The sequence below is a fragment of the Podarcis melisellensis genome (assembly GCF_964234715.1).
Source record: "Podarcis melisellensis genome assembly, chromosome: 10".
NCBI lineage: Eukaryota > Metazoa > Chordata > Lepidosauria > Squamata > Lacertidae > Podarcis > Podarcis melisellensis.
Window position 1 is genome coordinate 64,568,355 of NC_138542.1, and position 15,141 is coordinate 64,583,495.

At 44.1% G+C, this 15,141-nt stretch overlaps 1 protein-coding gene across 1 annotated transcript in view; it reads left to right on the top strand.

Moving 5' to 3' along the window:
• The window catches only part of GYS2 (glycogen synthase 2), a 49,382-nt gene that overhangs the window by 8,490 nt on the left and 25,751 nt on the right, over positions 1–15,141 (top strand). The window contains exons 3-4 of the mRNA XM_081926982.1: positions 3,879–4,070; positions 5,438–5,623. Of these exons, the coding sequence (XP_081783108.1) occupies positions 3,879–4,070; positions 5,438–5,623 (378 nt within the window). The remainder of the gene's footprint in view (positions 1–3,878; positions 4,071–5,437; positions 5,624–15,141) is intronic.

Genomic DNA, 15,141 nt, shown 5'->3' on the forward strand with positions numbered 1-15,141 from the left:
TATCTATCTATCATCTATCTATCATCTATCTATCTATATCATCTATCTATCTATCTATCTATCATCATCATCTATCTATCTATCTATCTATCTATCTATCTATCTATCTATCATCTATATCATCTATCTATCTATCTATCTATCTATCTATCTATCTATCATCTATCTATCTATCTTTCTATCATCTATCATCTATCTTTCTATATCATTTATCTATCATCAATAGCTTTTGTAAATTTAAAAAACTTTACAGTGTAAAAGAAATTAGAAAAGTCGAGAAGGTATATGCAATTTCATTTTAATGATCTGTTTCAATGAAATTATAAAATGTGCATGATTGCAATTATTGCTGAAGTGTTAACGTCTTGCCTTCTAATAATATTTTTAAGAGCCTAGCATATTATATGAAGCATAATGTATATTTATGTGCATGCGTGCAATTTTCTCAATAATTTTTTTTAAAGGGACGTTTTTAACTATGCAATCTAAGAAAGATATCATTGGAAGTCGTGAGGCAGAAGGTGGTATGCAAATGTAATGGACAAATAAATAGTTAAACTGAGCAGGGCAGGTTGGGCTGGAATTACTTGTCATTGTTCACCACCCAGTAAACTTCGTGGCTCAGCCTTGGTGTGAACAGTAAGGCATTAAAGACAGAGCGAGTTTATTCAATCCACATAAATATACGCGAGGGCCTCTCACACTGCAGGAGAGTTGCAGTGTGTTAACCCAGGGGAGTTGCCAGGCATTGTACGGCTGCCTTTTGTGATTGTGTAATCATGGCAAAGGGATCAAAGTGTAGACCTAAAATTTGTTCCAGTGTGGTGCTGTTTTGCTCCTATGAGCCAAATTTATAAGGAACATAGTTCCCAAAGGCATGTTTTTACGGCTGCGCCAACGGTGTTTTGCTATCCATTGAGGGCAGAGTTGAGCATTCGTCTTGCAGTTGCTGTATCCATGCTGTTCGTAGTATATTTGTGGGCAGCATTCCACTGATCAGTAATGACATATTGCAAACTGGGGCTAATTTTAACAGGACAGCATATAGCTCAGCGGTAGAGAGTACATACTTTGGAATGCATAACAAAAACCTCCAATTCAACCCCCTTTTTCTCCAGCGAAAAGGCATCAAGGAAACAAGCCAAATCAAAGGAGAGCCAGTGTGGCTTAGTGGTTAGTGTGCTAGACTGGGGCATGGGAGACCAGAGTTCGAATCCCCAATTGAGCCACGAATATCACTGAGCTACCACCCTATTCACTAACTTGAGCTTTTCTCTGTTATCTACACTATCTGTTGGGATACTGCCAGGGAGACAAAGGCCATCACTGCCTCCAGCCGTACTCCGGACGTCCATCGATCTCCCGTAGATACACAGTATCAGCAATTAGCGGCATGAGCTCCAGAAATAGATTGCTGCATTCCTGGGCTGATGCACACTCTATCAGCAGAATTCACACACAGCAAAAGTTGCACTCAGGAGGGTATCATTTAGAATGTTTATTCAGCGTTGGTCAGAACAAAGAACAAACATGACTGCCTGCTAGCGTGTTCTGGCGCAGAGAGAAAACGAAAGCAATAGCAAACATAAACATCCTGTGAACAGGAAATATGCAGACTCTGTGACTCACATAGCCTGCTCCCTTTTAAGGTGGAACGGAAATATCCTAACATCCTCCCCCTTTCCGTGTAACCTGTAGTATCTGTGGTTCAACCCAATTGCAACCTCTGTACGTAAACCGTAAGTTGTTCTCTGTTAACAACCTTAGACAACAGATCAGCAGGAATTTCATTTCCTGCCATGTAGGACACCTGAATCAGTCCTTTCTGAATACACTCTCTTGCACGATGTAGCTTAATCTGCAAGTACTTGGTTCTTTGCTTGCAACTCTCTGAGTTCAGCAAAGCCAAACAGGATCTATTGTCTTGATACACTTGTATAGGACATTTCACAGAAACTCCGATGTCCTTAAACAGTTGCATCAACCATTCACAATCCATGAGTGAAAATGACAGAGCATTGAGTTCTGCTTCACAGGAACTTAGGCTCACTGTCGTCTGCTTTTTGCACAGCCAGTCAAACAGACAGTGGTTGTACATGTAGCATACTCCAGAAGTGCTTGGACCATCTGTGGTGTCACTTCCCAAACTTGCATCTGCAAAGATTTCAAGACCTCCAGTCTTCTGACTGGTGAACCTCAGCCTGTAGTGCATAGTCCCTTTCAAATAGCGGGCTATGCGCTTCAGAGCTTTCCAATCCTGAACAGTAGGATTGTTAGCATGTCTGCTAAGCAGGTTAGTGCTTACAGCAATGTCAGGTCTTGAGCATCTAGCAATGAAATTCAACTTGCCTAGAATGCATCTGTACAGCGTAGTGTCAGAAAATGCTTCAGCAGTACTATCTACCTGGTAACCTGTCACCATCGGTGTGTCTGCTGGGTTTGCATCAGCCAAATTCAACCTGGTTAATACATCAGCAATTTTCTGTGTTTGGTGTACCAGAAAATTACCTGCTTGGTCCCTCTCCACCTGCAGAGAAAGATAGTTGGATACCTCACCAAGATCCTTCATGTCAAAGTGCTCCTTCAGCTGAGCTAGGGTGCTTTTGTAAAAACCTGATTCTTCCAAAACATGAGAAGATCATCAACAAAACATAAACAATACAGTTTGTTTTGCCCCTCCTTCTTGACAAACACACACGGATCAGCTTTGCCCTGGTGAAAACCTAGAGAAAGCAATGTCTCAGTGAGTTTTGTGTTCCAACACCTGGCACTCTGCTTGAGACCATACAAGGATTTCCGCAGTTTACAGACCATTCCCTTCTGTATCTGCATTCCATCAGGTGGAAGCATGTACAGCTCCTCCCCCAAAATCCTGTACAAAAAAACTGTATTAATGTCATGATGGGAAACATGCAGTTTCTGCAGCGATCTTGAGCATCAGTCGAATGCTCTCATATTTGACGGTGGGTGAGTAGGTCTCGTGGTAATCCTGTCCTGGTACCTGTGAAAAACCTCTGGCAACCAATCTGGCTTTGTGTCTGACAACCTTGCCATTCTGGTCTGTCTTGGCCTTGAAGACCCATTTGCTGCCAACCAGTCTCATTCCTGGGACTACCGGTACAGGTACCAGTTCCCAAGTTTGGTTCCTAACACTAAAATATCCTAACACTATCCCCCTGACAACTGCACACTTTCAGTGCCAAATTAAATGCTGCAGATGTGCCTAGGCAGTTGAAATCTTGGGGGGTGGCGGCTTGCAAATTATCTCCTAATACATTTTGGATTTTAGGTAAAGGTAAAGGTACCTCTGAATGTTAGGTCCAGTCGCAGACGACTCTGGGGTTGAGCGCTCATCTCGCTCTATAGGCCAAGGGAGCTGGCGTTTGTCCGCAGACAGCTTCCAGGTCATGTGGCCAACATGACTAAGCTGCTTCTGGTGAACCAGAGCAGCACACGGAAACCCGTTTACCTTCCCGCCGGAGCAGTACCTATTTATCTACTTGCATTTTAACGTGCTTTCAAACTGCTAGGTTGGCAGGAGCAGGGACCAAGCAACGGGAGCTCACCCCACCCCATCGCAGGGATTCGAACCTCTGACCTTCCGATCGGCAAGTCCTAGGCTCTGTGGTTTAGACCACAGCACCACCTATTTTGGATTTTACCAACCAATAATTTAAATCCACCAATTTTATTGCACAAGATCAAATCAATGTTATTTTGATCTACTGTAGCGGAGCCCCTAAAAGACATGGGGCCCATAGACTTGTGCCTGCTCTGCCTATTTAATGGTAATCTGGCACTGCACACTTTCTTTTTATTTTACATTTATGTACCAACATGGTGGGTTATCCCTAACATTTATTTCTCCCTTTTATCAGGTGTATTTTGGCAGGTGGCTGATAGAAGGGAGTCCGTATGTGGTGCTGTTCGATATAGGATCAGCGGCTTGGAATTTGGACAGGTGGAAAGGGGAGTTCTGGGACGCCAGCCAGATTGGAATTCCTTACCATGACCGAGAAGCGAATGATGTGCTTATTTTTGGGTCGCTAACTGCTTGGTTCTTCAAAGAGGTACTGTGCTAAGGTTTGCACATTGCACCATGTACATCATATGCCAATAATAATAATAATAATAATAATAATAATAATAATAATTTATACCCCGCCCATCTGGGTGGGTTCCCCCAGCCACTCTGGGCGGCTTCCAACAAAATATTAAAATACAGTGGTCTGTTAAACATTAAAAGCTTCCCTAAACAGGGCTGCCTTCAGATGTCTTCTAAAAGTCTGGTAGTTGTTCTTCTCTTTGTCATCTGGTGGGAGGGCGTTCCACAGGGCGGGTGCCACTAACAAGAAGGCCCTCTGCCTGGTTTCCTGTAGCTTGGTTTCTTGCAGTGAGGGAACCACCTGAAGGTTCTCGGAGCTGGACCTCAGTGTCCGGGCAGAACGATGGGGGTGGAGACGCTCCTTCATTCAGATTTGTAGCTGTTGGAGACATAGGTCTCTAACAAAATGTCAGGCTTCAGACATATCTGGTGGTCATGCAAATATATATCAGGTTTTGGCGCCAATATTTCAACATTATCAAAGAGGTTAACAGAGGAAACCATACCTTTCAAACCTGAAGCTCTGTCGCTGTGACAATTTTAACGTTTTAACTAAGTTATACTCAAATTAGACCCAGTGACATTCATGAACCTAAGTTAGCCATGCCCATTCATATTAATGTGTCTCCTCTAAGTATGTCTAGTATTTGATACAACCCCATTACTTTGAAGTACAGTCGTACCTCGGAAGTCGAACGCCTTGTGAGATGAACGTTTTGGCTCCTGAATGCTGCAAGTGAGAAGTTCCGGTTCCTGGAAGTGAGAGTTCCGGTTTGCAAGTGTTCTTTGGAACTCGAATGTCCATCGCGGCTTCTGATTGGTCGCTAATGATTGCCAGACTTGGAGCTTTGCACAGTGAAGAAAGCAAGTCGATTCCACAGTAACCATGTCTCCAACCCCGCTCGCTCTCGGGGCTCTTTTTAGAGCTTACCGGGGAGTGGGGGAGTCACTCAGGGTACCTGCCGAAACACCAGGTCCTCAGAATGCTCAATCTGAGTTTTTTTTCGGGGTTCCGCAACGCTCTCACGGTCACCCCAATCTTCAAAGCACCGGGGCTCTTTCAGCCAAAAGAGCTCCCGTCCACCATTAATCGGGCGACCAACCGGAAGTCTGGCTGCAGGAGCTTCCTGTAGCCAATCAGAAGCCGTGCTTTGGTTCCTGATCGTTTTGGAAGTTGAACGGACTTCTAGAACAGATTCCGTTCGACTTCCGAGGTACGACTGTAATCACATAGCTCTCCTTCGTGACTTTAATAAAACAGGTGTGCTTTTTGAATGTCCTTCACTCTTTAAATATGGTTCAAATACCACTTTACTTTCTATCTCTTTCCAGCTCTCCGATCAATTTGAAGACAAGCCCAACATCATTGCCCACTTCCATGAATGGCAAGCAGGGCCTGGGCTGATCCTCTGTAGATCCAGGAAGATCCCAGTCGCAACCATTTTCACAACTCATGCAACCTTGCTGGGAAGGTACCTGTGTGCGGCGAGTATAGATTTCTACAACCAGCTGGACCAGGTAAGGAAGATAACATTGTCTTGCATTCCCTTCTGACCACAAGTCACTGTTGGTTCCGCCAGCTATCTTAGGGCGGAAGCTACCTGATCATGGGGCCTAGAACAACACCCTCATAAGCCAAGGTTACATTATATTATTACTATGGCAAAGCAACATCCAAAACCTTAATTAATCGTATTATAAAATCTTCTGTCCCTGTACCAAATTAGCATTAGCACTTCACATTGAATATTTTCCAAAGCTATGACTCAGTTCCAGGAACTACTCTAGGGAATCTACTGTCTCTGTAATTTCCTTCCCCAAACTCTTTAGATTGTCAACTTGTATGTTAAAGTTCCAATTTTTGCATTTCCATTTCTCTCAAGCTGCTGGATAGTTTTTCTGCTGACTGCCTATCAATATTGAACATAGAATTGTATATATCATAGCAAAACAACGATAGGTAACTGTCCCATATGCCACAATTTATTTGGTAGGCAAAAAACAAAACAAAACAAAACACATTTCTGTTATTTTTGTACTGCATCAGTAAATATTTTAATAGTTCCACAAACTCTTTTATAACTCCAACACTGGTTGACTTTCTCTGTGAAGACCAAACAGGAAGTCTCCTTTCTACTTTAAAGAGGGACAGCTTTACCATTATGCAAAGCGAAGCTGTTGCCCGTCCAGTAGAAGGGTTTTTTTTTAGGGGTAGCACAAAGGTTTTGGAGGACAGTGTATCAAACTGCCTGCCTTGCACCCCCTAAACTTGCTTTCTCCCATGTCAGATGGTGGAGTCTGCTACTCTGTCACAAGTATTGCAATAAGATTCATTTTTCCGTCGGCACATGAAATTGCAGAGGATGTCATTTTGTGCTTTGTCTATCTTGGATAGAAAACTCTGTTAGGATAGAAAAATCAGTTGCATCTCTGCATCAGGAGCTGTCGTGGCAGTAGCACAGCTCTGGGGAAGACAATTCCAGGGCTTATTTCAAAGCAGGAGAGATTATGGGGTGCCAGAGGGGTTGTCAAATCTCCCTACTCTGGGTAGTGAAAATGAGGTGTCATTCAGGTTTTCTTGCAACAGATTAGTTCAGAGGAAGTGTGGGAATGGAGGAAATTAGCAAGGAGAGTCTGGGTCCTGTTACCATAAAGCAGCAATGCTGCAGCAAGCAAAGGCTCTAGCAGCTCAGTCAGCTGCAGGTGGCTGCAAAGCCAAACAGGATGTTTGTGACTGTTGCCATGGGAACAAAGGGGCAGTCCATTCTGTACTGAGCACCGGATGTTAGCTCTGTGTGTGTGTCATATGACCCGTACTGGAAGTACATGGGTGGAGTTTATTCTAACTGCTGTGGAGTGCAGACATGTTTCTCTGTACTGATGTAAGAGACAGAAATAAAGAATGTAAATAGATTTCTGTCTGCTTCTTTCCCCTCCCTGGGGGACACCAAAGGGGAGAGAAGAAGAACGGTGTGTTCCTCTCACACATCTGGGAAGAATCGCGAGACCTCGCCTGCTTATCAGCAGAGTGGCGCAGCGGGGAGGTCGACAAGGAATATCTGCCGGTGCCTACGTTGTGGCACATTCCTCTGACCCAGGCAGAATTCCAACAGATCCTTCTTTCCTTTTCTTTGATGCGGTTCCCAATTCAGACTAGCAGTTTAATGGTAACATTTCTTTGCAAGATTGTTAGCCTTTATAATTAGAAACCAAAGGTTGCATTTCAGTTAGCTGAAGATATCTTGTTGAAGTTTTACCAGTTGCATCCATGCAGTCAAAAGAAAGCACCACTAAATTCAGTTACTTCCAGGAAACTATACGCAGTTATGCTTGTCCTTATACATTGCATGTATATACTGGGAATAACTAATGGCCCAACGACATACAATGAAGAAACATGGCAGAATTTTGCGTATCCAGCATGTTTTGATTTGAAGGATGTCAGAGGAGTGTTACATCATAGAGGAACAGGCGTTTTTGATTCACAGGAAGCTATAATTATTTATGCAGGTCATTTCCTTCCAACTCATCCTTCACCAACATTGTGCCCTCCAGATGTCTTGGGCCATAGATGCCAGCTCCCTGGGTGCCGAGCGCCCACAAAATTCCCCATGAAGGGCTGGGCACCCACAAATTTCAGTACCAGGGCCATGCACGCTGCATGGCACCCACAGGCCCGGGCACCCACAGTCACAGAGCCATGCTGGCACTCCTGTCGTGGACTATAGTTCCCATCAGCCCTAGCCAACACAGCGCTGATGGGAGGTGTAGTCCCAAACATCTGGAAAGAATCAGATTGGAGAAACCTGCGCTGACTGATCTGATGCCACACAGCTTTGGAATATTCAGTCTGGAGAACTGCAAAGCCTCCAAGAATTCCAAAGGTGCGCAAATATTCCCAATATTAAACTGCATGTTAGTGATCAAGTGGAAAGTCCTCTAACTGTGGGGGGCTAATGGGATTCTACAGATCGTGGATGGCGTCTACATGAACGGCTGACATTTAAAGGGTATTAATACAGGAAATGTTGCCAGTTTGATTCCCACCCCCCCTCCTCATAGCTCTTCCACAGATACTTACAGCACACTAAAGCTCTTTCCGACAAATGCTAACATTTCGTAAGAGATCAGCTGTCTTAATGAGGGCGTCTTTGCCTGTGAAAAGGTCACCGAGGCCCAAAAGCTCAAGGAGAGGGTGGGGGTGGGAGGGTGGAAGCAGAAGACTTGATCTCCAAAACACTCGTGAAAAAAAGACAACGCAGATGGGCAGGTTTGTAGGAGATTTCCTTACCGCTGCCTCTTCGTAAAAGACCATTAAGGTCAAGTGAGTGATTTGTCCATTACTAAAAGACTCCTGGTCCCCAGGGCATGCTAGTTTGCTCTGACCTTTTTTGGGGGGGAACAGACATTTCTCCAAAGGCTTCTTCTCAATTTCCCGCTTCTGAACTGCAGACGCGTTGCTATGGGCCTCGCCGCTTGTCTTTTTAAAGATGTACTAGGAAGCAGGGTGTTTGATTTGCTTAAACAAGTGCATGCGTTCCCCATCTGCTCTCAGAAGGGGTCAACGGAGGCAAGCTAGGAAGGTGGTGGTAGCGATCGCCGGAGTATTTTGGTGGTGGGGAGGGAGGGAGGGTCATAGGCCAAACACACTGAAAGCCTCACACATAAGAACAGTCTACTGGATCAGGCCAATTTCCCATCTAGTCCAGCATCCTGTTCACATATTGATCAACCAGATGTTGCAAAGGGAAGCTGGATTCAAGCACCAGTAGGGTTGCCATATTCCAAAAAGTAAAAACCAGGATACCCTGAAAGTTATTGAGCTTCTTTTTAGGAAGACCCCAGAACAATTGAGCTTTTTTTTATTTTAGGAAAACCCGAAAGTTGTTGAGCTTTCTTTTATGAAAGCGCAAAAAAATATATATGCATTTTTTCAGTTTGCTTGCCTAAGATCCAGGACAAACTGATATGCCCCGCGGAGGACCTTAAAGTCCACAAATAACAATGCTTTGGAGGTCCCGAGCCTCAAGGAGGTTAGATTGGTCTCAAATAGGGCCAGGGCCTTTTCAGTACTGGCCCCGACGTGGTGGAATGCTCTGTCACAACAGACTAGGGCCCTGCGGGACTTGACATCGTTCCGCAGGGCCTGCAAGACAGAGCTGTTCCACCTGGCCTTTGGTTTGGACTCGGTTTGACCCTTATGTTTCCCTCCCCTTATGGTATTGATTTATCAGCTATTTTAAAATGAGGCTGCATTTTAAATGGCATTTTAACCTGTATTTTAAATTGTTTTTCCCCCCCTCCCTCTCTTTCCCCCCATTACGTTTTTACTGTGATTTTATTTTATTGGTGTTAGCCACCCTGAGCCCAGCTCTGGCTGCTGAGGGCGGGGTATAAATAAAATTTATTATTATTAATTATTAAATGCCGCCTTCTGGGAATCCCCCCCCCCCCAGATATGGCTTCTGCCTTTGAAATCTTGGTAATGTCTGGGGAAATCCAGACATACGGCAACCCTACAGCCCAGCAGCACTCTCCCCTTCCTGTGGCTGGTATTCACAAACATTGTTGCTTCCAGCTGTGGAGGCAAAACTGTTAAGTTGTGGGTGAACATATCAGACGACACAGCGATTCTTCAAACAGCTCTTGTTTATTCACAGGCCAGAACAGAACAGAACGGAAGGATTCAGCCAGCCTGTTTATATAGAGCTCCACTAGAATGCAACAGTAACCATATTCTGTAACTATCCAATCACTGAACGTCACTTTCAATCCCTTATTTGCATATGGGGACCTGAACTATCTACAGTATCCCCCTGCTGGCCCAGGGTGAGAACTTCAGTACATAACAAAAACAGAGGCCCCCATGGCTAATAGCCTTCGATAGCCCTCTTCTCCACAAATTTGTCTAATCATCTTTCAAAGCCATCTAGGTTTGTGGCCATCACTGCCTCCTATGGGAGAGTTCCATAGTTTAACTATGTGTTGCTTGAAGACGTACTTCAATTTATCTTGACCTGGAACTCCCACCGCAATTGGCAGAAGACTCTATCAAACCTTCTCCACATGTTCAGTGAATGTGAGGATTCACACTGGAAACACACCTGACCTTTGGGTGAGGAGCATGTTTCGATTGCTGGGAATGGAGTTGAGAGATGACCTAACCTGGGGAGAGAACAGCAAAGACCTGATGAAGAGAGCACACCAGAGGTTATATTTTCTGAGAATCCTCCAGAAAAATAATCTCTCAAAGGACCTGTTGATGGCATTTTACTATTGTACTGCTGAGAGTGTATTAACTTATGGTCTGTGTGTGGTTTGGGAGCTGCACGGTCAGGAAAAAAACAATGCTGTCCAAGGTTGTAAAGACTGCAGAGAGAATAACTGGGTGCACTCTTCCCACCTTGGATCAAATCTATGCTTCCAGGTGCCATAAGAAAGCTGCAGAGATAGTGCAGGATAGTGCGCACCCCGGAAATGATCTCTTTTAGTTTCTGCCTTCTGGAAGAAGGTACAGGGTTATAAAAACCAGGACTAGCTGCCTGAGAAACAGTTTCTATCCAAATGTGATTTTGGTTTTAAACACAGTGCAAGGTAGTCTCTATGTGAGTATATTGTATTCAATTATGGGGTATCAAAGTTTTTAGGGGCTAACCAGGCTGGGATAGCTGGGATAGCAAGCTTGTTGGTTTTTGAATGTCTGATGTAGGTTTTTCAATTTCGTTGTTCAGTATGGGACAATGACAATAAAGATTATCATATTGTATTGTATCGTATTGTATCATATCGTATCGTATCAGGTCTAAACAAGGGGCTCCTACCCACACATAGCTGCTGGTGCACAGGTGTCCTAAAGCCAGTGTTCTTCCCCCATGATTCCCCAGATGTTGCAGGACCACAACTCCCATCACCCATGACTCTTGGCTAAGATGGCAGAGGATGATGGGATTTGTAGCCCAGCAACATCTGGGAGCCCAAGGTTGAAGGACACTGTCTAAGCAAATGGGGCCTTCTGTACGGTTGAGGATCCTGTGACCATATGGAGCAGGCGCACTCCTAGACCTGTGGCAAACATCCCTTTTCAGACATTTGGACTTGACATACGCAGGTGACAGGCAGGCAGGGCCAGTGTGGCACTCAGCATCAAGGGAAAGGAGTCAACACACAAAGCGGTAATTCCCTCTCCTGCACACATTCAAAGTACCTGGTGGGAAAGGTCTAGAAGGGGCTGGATAGACTCATGTACAGGAGCTTCTCCTGGACTTCCCCACTTCAGGTTGCAGCTGGAGGTGACAATGTCAATAGAAAAAAGACAGTCACGGAACTGAGAAATTGCACAATACAAATGAAATACAGTGATATTTATAGTTGAGTCCTCAACCCTTTATTACTGTGCTTTGCTTTCTTCAAGTTGGGCTTTGTTTAAAACTTGCCATTTAGGTTTTCAAACCTTTTTTTGTAAATTCAGTATTAGAAACTGTACTTTTCAGTCCTCAATCCTTTATTACTGCGCTTTGCTTTAACTAGGTCCAGCTAGGATTATAATACTTCAGAATTTTTTTGGGGGGGGGGTTCTACCCCCATTTTTGAATTTTGGTCATTTAAAGTTTATGATTTTTCTATTCCCTTCTGAGGAAACTGAATAGTTCATTGAAACAAGGTTTGTAGCCGGCATCCCGTTAAGGCTTTGTTCAATTTTAGGTTTTTCTAATTTTTTCCCTTAAGCTTTTTGATTTTTAATTATTTAGTTTATTTCCACAAGATAATATTTCTAGTTGATTACTTCTCGTTTCGGGGGTGACAATGTGGCTGAATTCAGACAGCCCCTCTGGTTGAACTTGACAATAACCTTTCTCTTCCACTAAGCATTTTGAAGAATCTTTCTGTTTTTATGATAAATGCATGCTTTTTATAGAGTTCATGTGTGGCATTTTTTGCAATTTAGTCAATTAAGCAGCATATAAATATCTGATATATATGTGTGTGTGTGTGTGTGTTGGGAGCAACTCTCTAGGCAGGCTGAGGGTGCTGCATTCATTTTTTATTTTTCTAAAGTGAGGGCTTTTAAAAGCCTCCTTAGAATTATTCCGCAGCGCAGCTCAGGGGGTCTAGTAATTGGATCATAAGCCTTTCACTTCTAGGTCAGCAGTTCAGAGCTGTTAAAGACCTAAAGCCCATTAGAGGTTGAGAGAGCTATTTAGTGGCATATGTTGGATTGCTCCATTTCTTTTTCGCTGCCCTGCCCCCTGCAAACCAAGAGTGAAGATTCGTGGCTCTTCCAAATGACAACCGACTAAGGAGGAGCTTGTAAGAGGAATGTGGAAAGTGAGCAGCGAATGATTAGACAATGTCTGCCCACCTGCGTCGCTGTTAGCCAGTACAGTGGTACCTCTGGTTACGAACTTAATTCGTTCCGGAGGTCCGTTCTTAAACTGAAACCGTTCTTATCCTGAGGTGCGCTTTCGCTAATGGGACCTCCCAATGTGTGCACACTTCCAGCACGCAATTTTCGTTCTCATCCTGGGGCAAAGTTCACAACCAGGAGCAGCTACTTCAGGGTTAGCAGAGCTCGTAACCTGAAGCGTTCGTAACCAGAAGCATTTGTAACCAGAGGTACCACTGTACTGCGTAACAGAGGCCTGGAATAAACAAAGAGGGGAACAATGTCCTGCTTATCAGGTTCCCAGAGCATTTTGCTGGCTGCCATTGCTCAGAGAATGAAATAATAATAATAATAATAATAATAATAATAATAATAATAATAATAATAATAATAAATTATTTATTATTTATTATTTATTATTTATTATTTATTATTTATTATTTATTATTTATCATTTATCATTTATCATTTATCATTTATCATTTATCATTTATCATTTATTAATTATACCCCGCCCATCTGGCTGGGTTTCCCCAGCCACTCTGGGTGGCTTCTGACAAAATATTATAATACAACAGTCTATTAAACATTAAAAGCTTCCCTAAACAGGGATGCCTTCAGGTGCCTTCTAAAAGTCTGGTACATACAGTGGTACCTTGGGTTAAGTACTTAATTCGTTCTGGAGGTCCGTTCTTAACCTGAAACTGTTCTTAACCTGAAGCACCACTTTAGCTAATGGGGCCTCCTGCTGCTGCCGTTCCACCGCTGCACGATTTCTGCTCTCATCCTGAAGCAAAGTTTTTAACCCAAGGTACTATTTCTGGGTTAGCGGAGTCTGTAACCTGAAGCATATGTAACCCGAGGTACCACTGTAGTTGGTTTTCTCTTTGACATCTGATGGGAGGGTGTTCCACAGGGCGGGTGCCACTACCAAGAAGGCCCTCTGCCTGGCTCTCTGTAACTTGGCTTCTCGCAGCGGGGGAACCGCCAGAAGGCCTTCGGGGTTGGCAAACTTTTCCACTGGTGTGCTGGATCGCACTGACGCACACCATTCCTTCCCCGCTGGCTTTCAGAGGCATGGTGGGGGAGGAGGAGGCATCTGTGGCTTCCCATTGGAGCTTCCTGCAGCCAATAGGAAGCCGTGGCTGTGTTCCGGAAGTCAGTCCCCACACGAAGCAACTGGTGCAGCACGCCAGTTTAGCTCCACGCAGGGATTGACCAAGCAGGCGGCAAGGGCCGGTGGCCAGTTTAACGTCCCCCTCAGGCCGTATCCGGCCCACGGGCTGTAGTTTGCTGACCCCTGAAATAGATGGACCTTTCATATTATTGACAGGATAGGGTTGCCATATTTCAAAAAGTGAAAATCCAGACACAAAACACAAAATTGTTGAACTTTATTCAGTTTTGCCCAAAATTGTTGAGGTTTCTCCCCCCCCCAAAAAAGTCTCTTTTAAAAAGGAAGAGTTATACCGGCTATGTCCAGGAAATTTCGGACATATGGCAATCCTATGACAGGCGGACTCAAGCCTGTGGCAGGTCTTGAACCAGCAATCTGAGCTGGGAGTTTAAGGCTGTGTACTTCCAACCATCTCTGGCCAAAGGATAGCACTGCAAGGAGACTTAACCACTCTGTAAACCCTCTTTCACTAATAGTCTAGGTCGAGTCAGATGCTCCACCCTCCCTCATATAAACATTCCTCACTTGGTTTGAGAAACCAGGAGAATGGTGGTTGATAACCCAATGAACCACTTTGCCTTCGCTGCAAAAGAGTGGGTCTCTGACATATTTTTTACATGTAGGGTAGCTGTTGTTTAGGCACAGCAGAATTTGCCTCCAGTCATCTAGCTAGACTGATAGCTCCTTGGTTCAGACACAGGATCTTTGCCTGTTCTTCACTTTAGGGGGGAAAGTGATCATGTCAAAGCTGATCAACTGGCCCTTCAGCGCCGGCTCAAGCAGTCTGTGTTAAAAGTTAGCAGCCAGAGAGGGAAAGCACACAGCCAACCAAGAGATAAAAATGAGCGACAGAATTGTCACAATATGGCAGGACATTGCTGCAGGCGGTGTTCGAAACTCCCATTGTTGTAGGCTCATTTTGTGACAGGGAATTGCTTGATTTCATAAAATTTATGCACCCCTTGATTGTAAAACAACAACAACACCTCAAAGAGGTTTCCAGAAAGATAAAACAATAAAATGGAGAGAGAGAAATCATAACCGTATTTTAAAACATACAAAAAAAAATACTAGAACAGATTAAAATCACCTTAACTTTCTAAGCATCTGGTTAGGCTTGTCTAAACACGAATGTTTTTAGCAGGCGCCGAAGGAAAGGCATTTGCTTGATTTCAATAGGCAGGGAGTTCCAAAGTGGTACCTCGGGTTAAGAACTTAATTCGTTCTGGAGGTCTGTTCTTAACCTGAGGTACCACTTTAGCTAATGGGGCCTCCCGCCGTTGCCACGTGATTTCTGTTCTCATCCTGAGGTAAAGTTCTTAACCCACCCAAGGTACTATTTCTGGGTTAGTGGAGTCTGTAACCTGAAGCATATGTAACCTGTATTGTATTATGTTGCACCTGCAGTAGTAATACAATGATGTTTAAATTCATTGTAAGTTGCCTAGACAGTGCCTGATGTTAGGTGACAGAACA